The 10,241-nt window shown below is 37.3% G+C and overlaps 1 protein-coding gene across 1 annotated transcript; it reads left to right on the forward strand.

Moving 5' to 3' along the window:
- The first annotated feature begins 5,395 nt into the window (after nucleotides 1-5,395).
- Nucleotides 5,396-7,329, forward strand: LOC105784943 (uncharacterized). The gene is made up of 3 exons (XM_052623616.1): nucleotides 5,396-5,855; nucleotides 5,921-6,453; nucleotides 6,652-7,329. Exons 1-3 carry the CDS (start codon nucleotides 5,396-5,398, stop codon nucleotides 7,327-7,329), a joined length of 1,671 nt encoding a protein of 556 aa, XP_052479576.1.
- The last annotated feature ends 2,912 nt before the right edge of the window (nucleotides 7,330-10,241 follow it).

Below are 10,241 nucleotides of genomic sequence, written 5' to 3' on the forward strand. Positions count from 1 at the left end.
ATCCATATTTATTTCTTCAAAATATTCTAAATCAATTTCTTCCATAAAATATTTTTCAAAATATATAGAGTTATAAAATTCACAAATAACTTGAGGGGTGATTCTCACATCTTTCCCTTGCACAGGTACCGTTTCCCATGTGGCACATTTTGTCCTTCTAGACTCTTAGTCCCAAAGAGAGGCAGAAAATTCTTGAACTACCAAGACCACGGTAGAGTCTTTTGGAATAACATAAAAACATTCCAATCGATGATATCGAACCAAAGGCCAAATATCCTAATATAGAATCCTTAACGGTTCAAACCCCCATTCCTGGATGAACGTCTTCCCTCTAAGTTCTAAAAAGTATTTTGCCACATTTTGATTTGAAAAGTTAAGGGGATTTGTAACCGTTGATGATTTGGGTTCGTTCGTTCTCCTTGACTTTCTTGGAGGCATTCTCTATAAAATTTCTATCCAGAAACTAACAACATATCAAACAATGTATTAAATGGAATAATAAGAATATGTTAGGAACCCTTAACTTCAGTTTAAATGTTTTTTATTTCTTTGTGAGAGCTTGTTCCTTGTGGAGTATGACCTACACCAAATGAAAATGCAAGGAGAAAACAAGAGTTGCATCAAAATATGAGAAAAACAAAGAAGGTTTGAGGATTTAATAGTTTTACGATTTTAGAAATTTGAGAGATTTTGAGAAGGTTTATAAGTTAAGGGATATTTACATTTTATTTAAAAGTGTTTTGGTTTTGAAAGAGGGTTTTTAAGGTTAAAAATCGGGTAAGATTAGGTTTTAACTATTCGAGTAGCACAATGTGTTAGGTCAACCCTATAGAAAATTACAGCAATGTCGCGAAACACAGGTTCAATTTCGAGACATCACTCGCAGGATGCCGGTGTCGTGACATCGGGGTTCGATGTCATGACATACTCTGAAATTTTGAAACCCTAGGTATACTAACTTCTGTGTCGCGACATTGAGGTTTTTTTTTATTTTACAGTCTGTGAACGGTGTTGCGATACGGAGGTGCTGTGTGCGACACCAACTCTATTTCAACCCCGATTCTCGATTTTCAAAGTGTTTCAGTTTCTGTTAAACAAAAATTTAAATCAATATGAGAGTATAAACTACTAATTCATTAAAAATACAATAATATACATTAAGTTAAAGTTCAATTTTGAAATGTCAAGTCTTATTGTCAGATTCATCTATTAGTTCGAGTAATGATGTGAAATGCTAATCCTAGTAAGTACCCGTCTAAGTATAAAAGTGAAGTGCAATGATGTAATCATAATATGAATTGATTAATTATTGTGTGAAAGTGTCTCTCTAGGTTCTTGTCAACTTATTCTAGTTACTTCTGAATGTGGGATTTATACAGAAGAGTGCGCGGGAAGATGATGCCAAGGCTACACCATAGGAGCGACGGTCTATGCTGATATGCATACAGAGGAAGAATGAAAGAAAAAGGAAAGCATAAAGAGAAAGATGTATGAAAATTCTTAAGGCTATATGAGAATTACTAAGCTATATGAAAATCCATTGGACGAAGTTGAAGTCTATGCATAAGATATTAAGTTATAGTACTCTGATTATGTATTTAGTAAAAGAAAGACATATTCGATGAACTTTGTAGTTTTATTATGTAAACGTGAATACTTTGTACATAAGGATATTTATAATAAGAGTAACGTCAAGTAATTTAGGATAACAGTTAAAGAAAATTTATTAGACATTGCTAGTATAGTTGCATAGACGAGTAGAAGTAGTATCAGTACATCTATTCTTAGGCGTAACACCCAATACTCAAATCTGGTCGATCAGGTTGGGTGAAGGGCGTTACAAGCTCGGTACTAGTGCATGATTTAGTCAAGGGTAACGACATCTCTCATGGGAAATAAGTGATAAAACGTTAAATTACATAGGTGTAATTATTAGTTTGCAGTTAAGATCTAGGCGATAGTTTATATTCCCTAGTCGAGGATTGACAATTGTTTGAAGAAATTGCAAAGTATATGAACTCAGAAAGGGAATGGTGGATTCGAAAGGTTGAAAAGTAATCTTAAGAGATATGCAATAAATGAAGAATAAATTGAACCGTTACTGATGTGTGGTTGTGGTGATCTTACCCAAGAAAGAAAATTTCAAGGACGAAATTTCTTAAATGGGGGAGAGTTGTAACACTCCGCTCGAAGAATTCCTAGTACGTGAGTACTGTCCTAAGAATGATTAAGATTTGATGAGTATAGAAACGTATAACTGTGCGATTTGGAACTCTCTAAGTGCGCTCGTGACGCCTTTGGCTTTGTGAACACTTTGTTAACATGACGTGAATAATAAGTAAGTCGTTAAAGAAAGGTTCGCCACCAGAAGCCTCTATTGGTGTGCATAGGATGGATGGATTCCGTTATAGGTAAATGTACATTATGACTAGAAGCATATGTCAGTAATGAAGAACACCCCCTAACGATGCACTTGAGCTAGTTAAGTTATAGGGAAATGATGGTTAAAGCTTAGCTGAACGTGAACTAAAATAGTTGAGAACCAAAGGAAAACATTTGATTAGTTTGCTTGGAATTTTAAAGATTTGGACAAGACCACCAATTGACTGATGTGACATTCGTTGAGTAGAACAAAGGACAAGTGAAAGCATTTAAGACAAGAAAGATATCTCTCTTATTGGAAGAGTAGAACAAAGGGAAGGTGATAAAACTCTTATAAGTTAAGAATAAGGCCTGACGTATGGGCGAACCCTGAGTAATAAGATGTTATCCACCCCACTAAAGCTCATTAACGTATACGTATATGCATAACTAATGCAGAAGATAATGCCTGGCGAGGCATTGAGGACACTCAGATAATGAAGTTATTGCCAAGAAGGAGTGATGCGCCAACACGTGATCAATTGAGCTATCAGCTACGTCCTAACGAAGGATACATTAGGGCCCAGACAAAAGTTATGTATGCGTCTATATGCCCGTACATGTTGCTTTATAGCTTTCATGCATCTACCTGGTATATCACACGGATTAAGATGTGAGTTACACATCTAATGGGACAAAAGAAAATATCTGATGATTTGGTAAATGTTAGGTTCAATTTTGAGCTTAACTTATTCAATTAAATTATAAAATTGTTGATTAATTGTTGGTTAATTAAGTTATAATTCTGCCTAAATTGATTAAATACATTCTATGCCGTATTAATTTAATTGTACCCCAATTCAACAATTTAATTTTATTTTTATTTCATGTGCAGGTAAGGAACATTTTGATGCCCGTATAAGCTCCATTTTGGAAGTTAATCTGCATGATTAAAGCTGCTGGATGGGGATGATCATTTGTTCGTTTTGAAGAAATTAAATTGGCATTGGACAAAGAAGAAAATTTGGTCCAATTAAATTACAAGCAGAACCAGAATATGCAAGAAAATCAATGAGGGAATTATTTAATTTCCCTCTTGGAGTGGTGACCGACTTTAATTAAAGTCAAGTGATTATGTTCAGCTTTGAGAAGTAAAATTGAAATGAAACTCTACATGAGCTGGAGCTATTCTTGTGCGACGGTTTCAGCTAGGATAAAGGGGGATAAGATCAAATTTTATTTGAATTATTGAAGGTTAATATCATTACTCCTTAAGTAGAAGTGACCAGCAGTTGAAAAAAAAGAAGAAAAAAACAGAGGAAGACACGGTAGAATAGGAGCGTAGAATTCAAGCGAAGAAGAACTTCAAATTGAACAAGCCAAAACCGATTAAGCAGCGTAACAACAGTCTAAGATTTCAGCTAACCGAGAGAAGGGAAGCTCGACAATTTTAGGCACTTTCTTCTCCAAGATACAGTCTGTAATTTATGTTGTTCACAATTGATTTCTGTTTCGTTTCGATTGCTATGAGTGGCTAAATTGATTAAGTTCAGTTAGAGACTTATGGCACAAGGAATTTGAAGGTTTATTTTGTTTAAATTCAGATTTAGCATTTTTGAGTTGCTAATTCTATCGTTCAAAGAATTTTTCTAAATTAATTAGATTGATCGCCTATCTAATTTAGGACTTTTCTCATAATCACCTAAGTATAATTGAGTTATCGAATTTCTTAATTAAACTTAGAATCAGTGATAATAAATTAGCATGCCGCTAATTAACGCAACTTCGGATTTAATTTTGGAAGCCGCTGGAGGATTTTCTTTAATTAACGCAAGGTGAAATCTCTAAAATACTTAGTGCACTTTTAATTAGAAATTAAAGGTAGGTATTCAAGTATGAATGTTCTCTATTTGAATTCGAATTTATTTGGGATAAGAATTCATTTCGTAAGTGATTTTCTTCAGCCTTGTTGCTAGATTAGACGATTAAAATAATTAAATGACACTAAGGACTTGTGCTAGGTGGATTAAGGAGTTACTAACTGAGCACTCTTTCTCTTAATTCGACAACCTTTCCGCATTTACAATTTATGCTACATTTTATTTGTTACCAAGGAGCATTATTAGAGACCCCCCATTTTTCCTTTCTCTCATATGTTTATATTAACTTGATTTCAATTCTTTTCAAATAGGTTTAACACGAGCTTCTTCGAGGGACGATTCCGTACTTACTCTATATTACCAGTTAATATTGGTTGAGTAGGGGATTAAATTCGGTGGACGTAACGACAGCTACCAAATTTTGGCGTCGTTGCCGGGGACGCGACGTAGTCAAATCTATTTGATTTTCATAACTTACTTTGTTTTCTTGTTTTTGACTTTGCAGGTAGATTAGTCCATTTAGTATATGTTATTAAGGAGTGGACGACGAACATCGACAGACTCTGTTAACATCACTGATCGGCAAGCCGAATATCCCAACTTCCACGAGCCTAACGTTTCAGAGGATATCAACATGGCCAACCAGACCTTGAAGCAATTGGCCGCACCTAACTTGGCTGCGCAACCACCATCTATCACGTATCCCACCCTTGATAGGCCATTAAAGCTCAATTCAAGATTTCTGAATTTGTTGCCAAAATTCAATGGGTTACCAGGTGAGGACCCTTACTGTCATATTAATGAATTCCTAATTACTTGCTCAACTATGCAGCCAGATGGCATTGAAGAGGAACAAATCAAGCTCTCCTTTCTCATTACAAGGTTTGGCGAAGGACTGGTTATATTATATGCCGCCAGGCTCATTCACAACTTGGACAGGGTTACATAAAGCTTTCCTTGAGAAGTATTTTTCGACATCAAGAATAGGGTCAATCAGGAAGGAAATTTGTGGAATTAACCAACTGGTAGGTGAGTCACTATACGAGTACTGGGAAAGATTTAAACGGCTATGTGCGAGTTGTCCACAGCATCAGATTAGTGAGCAGCTCTTAGTGCAATATTTTTATGAAGGATTGACACCATAAGATCGAGGAATGATCGATGCGGCGAGTGGAGGTGCAATGGTTGATAAAACTACTGAGCAAGCCCGAAATTTGATCGCTAATATGGCACAGAATACACAACAATTCGGTCTCAGGAGGTCCGACTTGGGTAAACGAATGGATGAAGGCCAGTCGAGCATGATGGAGGCTCAATTAGCTAATTTAACGGCTATGGTAAGTAAGTTGATGACTGGAGGTACTGCGAAAGCTTCACTATGTGGCATTTGTTGTTCAGAACGACATACCACAGATATGTGTCCGACATTACAGGAAGGGGAAGCTAACGCCGTCTTTCCAAATCAGAGGAGGTATGATCCATATTCAGCTACCTATAATGAGGGATGGAGAGACCACCCCAATCTCAGATACCAAAACCGTGCCACACCTCCAGGATTTGAGCAGCAAAATTCCCGACCATATAATATGTCACAGCCAACCCATCAAAACCCAAGTGCCGAAACCAAGATCCATTCCATGCTTGAATAAATGATGAAGATGATGGCTGACCTGAAGAAGGAAACCGATGGAAGATTTCAGTCTTTGGAATCGGCAGTGAAGCAATTGCAAACCAGAGCCTCATCGACGATGTTAATCTTGGGAACTTACAAGCACAGGTAAATAATCGGTTACCGTCACAGCCTGTGGCAAATCCGAGGGATAATGTTAGTGCTATAATCTTGCGAAGTGGGAAGGAGTTGAGATCGACACTAAAGAAGGTCCAAAACAGCGACAAGGAAGACGAAACTGAGGTAAAAAAGGTCCGATTTATTGATATTAAAGAGGAAAATTTAGCCTTGCCAAAGGTTGATTTACAACCGTCGCAAACAGCACCAAAAGAAGCATGGAAATCACGTTTACAACAACCCACTGCTTCACATGGTGTAGCAAACTTTGAGCAGGAAATGAGGGTTCCCGAGCTTAGAGCACAAGCAAGTCAGAACGCTAATAACCAACCCCGGTCTTACGTGCCGAAGGCGCCATTTCCACAGCGTTTGAGGAAGGAAAAGTCAGACGACGTCAATGTCAAAATTCTAGAGACTTTCCACAAGGTACAAGTTAATATTCCATTGATTGATGCAATTAAACAAGTGCCTAGATATGCTAAGTTTTTAAAAGAATTATGCACATCTAAAAGGAAATTAATAGGAAATGAAAAAATTAGCTTAGGCGAAAATGTATCTGCGGTATTTCAAAAGAAACTCCCAACTAAATGCAAAGATCCGAGAATGTTTTCGATACCTTGTAAGATAGGAGACCTTAAACTTGATAGGGCTATGCTTGATTTAGGAGCTTCTATAAATGTCATGCCTAGGAGTATCTATGATAAAGTTCAATTAGGTGCATTAAAAGACACAGGACTGATAATTCAACTTGCCGATAGAAGTAATGCCTACCCTGATGGCGTTTTAGAAGATGTTCTAGTGCAAGTAAATGAGTTAGTTTTTCCATCTGATTTTTATGTTTTAGACATGGGACCTAATGATAATTCGATTGATGTACCCTTACTCTTAGGAAGACCTTTTCTTAAGACAACTAGAACGAAAATTGATGTGCATAAGGGGAATTTAACTATGGAATTTGATGGTGAGATAATTAAATTTAATATATTTGATGCTATGAAATATCCCACTGATATTAATTCTGTATTTACTCTTGATATAATTGACAATTTTGTTCAAGATGTCTATGAATTAGGGGATGAGGACGAGTTGAAAAGCGTTCTAGCTAAGAGCATTTTTTATATCGACAAGCATGAATTTATCATTTCTGATTCTTTAATTGACTCAGTTTGCGCATTAGACTCGCCCAAATTGGCACGATTCAAGCCGATTCTCCCTAACCTTATGGTGTCTGGTAAGCAAATTCCTTCATTGATTTCACCTCCTAGATTGGAGTTAAAAGAGCTGCCCGAAAATTTAAAGTAAATTTATTTGGGGGAAAATCAAACTTTACCATTGATAGTGTCGAATGCTTTAACCGAAATGCAAGAATTCAAGCTACTTAGAGTTCTTAGGGAATGTAAAGAAGCCTTCAGTTGGACACTAGCCGATATTCGGGGCCTTAGTACGACTTTATGTACTCATAAGATAGCCTTGGAACCAGATGCAGTCCCCAAAAGAGACCCCCAACGTCGATTGAATCCACCAATGATGGAGGTAGTTAAGACTGAAATTTTAAAATGGTTGGAAGCCGATGTCATTTATCCTATAGCCGACTCAAAATGGGTAAGTCCAATTCATGTTGTACCTAAGAAGGGGGAATCACAATAGCTACCAACGCAGAAGGATTAGAGATTCCTACAAGAGTGCAGAACGGTTGGCGGGTTTGTATAGACTATAGGTAACTGAACAAAGCCACTAAAAAAGACCACTACCCCCTGCCATTCATGGATCAAATGTTAGAAAGGTTAGCTGGTCGCTCACATTTTTTTTTTTGGATGGCTATTCAGGTTACCTACAGGTACCCATCGCACCTGAGGATCAAGAGAAGACCACTTTCACTTGCCCATTTGGAACTTATGCCTTCAAGAGAATTCCCTTCGGATTGTGCAATGCACCAGCCACGTTCCAACGAGGTATAACGAGTATTTTTTCAGATTTTATTTCACATTTAATGGAAGTTTTTATGGATGACTTTACTATTTATGGTGATTCATCTGATCAGTGTTTGCATAATCTTGTGTTAGTTCTTAGGCGTTGCATTGAGACTAATCTGATTTTGAATTTTGAGAAATGTCATCTCATGGTTGAAAAGGGTGTAGTATTGGGGCATGTCGTCTCAACTAAAGGATTAGAAGTCGACCAAGCCAAAGTTGAGGTAATTAAAAATCTACCTTATCCAAGTACTGTGAAAGGAATTTGGTCATTCTTGGGACATGTAGGTTTTTACCGTCAGTTCATCAAGCATTTTTCGCAAATATCGTCATCTTTGTGTGCATTGCTAGGTAAGGATGTCGCATTTGAATTTAATGAGAGTTGTAAAAAATCTTTTGATGAATTGAAATTGAAATTGATCATGGCTCCTATCATTCAAGGACCGAATTATGCATTACCCTTTGAGATTTTATGTGATGCTAGTGATAGAGTTGTTGGTGCGGCACTTAGGCAAAGAAATGGCAGGGAGTCTTATATTATTAGGTATGCTAGCGAGCTATTGAACCCAGCTCAATGCAATTACACCACGACCGAGAAAGAGCTCTATGCCATAGTCTTTGCCTTAGAAAAATTTAGAGCATATTTGTTAGGAGTCAAAGTTATTGTATTTTCTGACCATAGTGCTCTTAAATATTTGTTGCATAAAAAAGAAGCCAAGCCTCGACTAATTAGGTGGATTTTGTTGTTGTAGGAATTTGACCTGGAAATTAAAGATAAGAAAGGTAAAGAGAACCTTGTGGCCGATCATTTGAGTAGGTTAGAGACTGGAATTTTGAGGGATGACTCGAGTGATCTATTTCCTGATGCGACTTTATAGTATGTCTAGTGTTTTCCCATGGTATACCGACATAGTGAACTACTTAGTGACTAGAGAGTTCCCAACGAATGCACCTAGACATTTGAGAGAAAAAATTAGGAGTCAAGCCCGATTCTATTTATGGGAAGAGCCGTACCTGTGGCGATTTTGTAGTGATCAAATAATTAGGCGTTGTGTCGATGATAGTGAGATAGATTCGGTGCTTAATTTTTGTCATTCTCGAGAGGGTGGGGGACATTTTGGGCCTAAGAGAACAACTCATAAAATACTTGAGTGTGGGTTATTTTGGCCGACTATTCATAAAGATTCATATGCATTTTTTAAAAATTGTGCATCATGTCAAAAGAACGGCAATTTAAGTAGTAGAAATCTAATCCCGTTACATAATTTTTATGTTTGTGATATATTTGATGTATGGGGTATTGATTTTATGGGCCCTTTTCCTTCTTCTTTCGGTTATCTATACATTCTTGTTTGTGTTGATTATTTGTCGAAATGGGTAGAAGCATTCCCAACTAGGGCCGATGATGCTAAAACTATGGTGAAGTGTCTTAAGACCAACATTTTAAATAGATATGGGGTACCAAGGGCTATAATCAGCTACAAGGGAACACATTTCTGTACTAGAACCTTGAAAGCCTTATTTGCACAATTTGGTGTCACCCACAAAGTATCGACATCTTATCACCCTCAAACCAATGGGCAAGCTGAGAGTAGTAACAAAGAAATTAAGGGAATTTTAGAGAAAATTATTAAGCCCAATAGGAAAGATTGGAGTCAAAGGTTAGATGAAGCATTATGGGTTGTTCGAACGGCTTACAAAATGCCAATTGGGATGTCGCCTTACAGGGTTGTTTTTGGGAAGGCATGTCATCTTCCCGTGGAGCTTGAGCATAGGTCATTTTGGGCTGTTAAACAATGCAATTTGGATTATAGTTTGGCAGGTGAAGAACGGAAATTGAAGTTATAGGAGTTGGAGGAGCTACGTTTGGAGGCATATGACAATTCGGTCATCTACAAGGGTAAGTCAAAGGCATTTCGTGACTCGAAACCGATTCGCAAAGAATTTACGATAAGGGAAAAGGTACTATTATTTAATTCTAAGCTTAAACTGTTTCCCGCTAAGTTAAAATCAAGGTGGCTTGGACGTTTATAATAACCAAGGTGCATCATCATGGGGCAATCGAAATTAGGAGCCTCGAAACTAATAAAATTTTTAAGGTGAATGGTCACAGGTTGAAACATTTTCATGAAGGGGAGCAAGCAACTTGGTTGGAGGAGATCAATCTTGAGGATCCATGAGAAAGTGTGATGTCGAGCCAACGACTTAAAACAATGGCGCTTGTGGGAGGCAACCCACGTTTTC

Source organism: Gossypium raimondii, chromosome 11 (genome assembly GCF_025698545.1).
Source record: "Gossypium raimondii isolate GPD5lz chromosome 11, ASM2569854v1, whole genome shotgun sequence".
Lineage (NCBI taxonomy): Eukaryota > Viridiplantae > Streptophyta > Magnoliopsida > Malvales > Malvaceae > Gossypium > Gossypium raimondii.

Bases quoted from the DNA above. Each gene is read 5' to 3' on its own strand.
- LOC105784943 (XM_052623616.1), top strand. From the start codon at position 5,396: ATGATCGATGCGGCGAGTGGAGGTGCAATGGTTGATAAAACTACTGAG. The intron at 5,856-5,920 runs GTGCCGAAACCA...GACCTGAAGAAG, and splicing joins GCCAACCCATCAAAACCCAA to GAAACCGATGGAAGATTTCA. The intron at 6,454-6,651 runs GTACAAGTTAAT...ATACCTTGTAAG, and splicing joins TTCTAGAGACTTTCCACAAG to ATAGGAGACCTTAAACTTGA.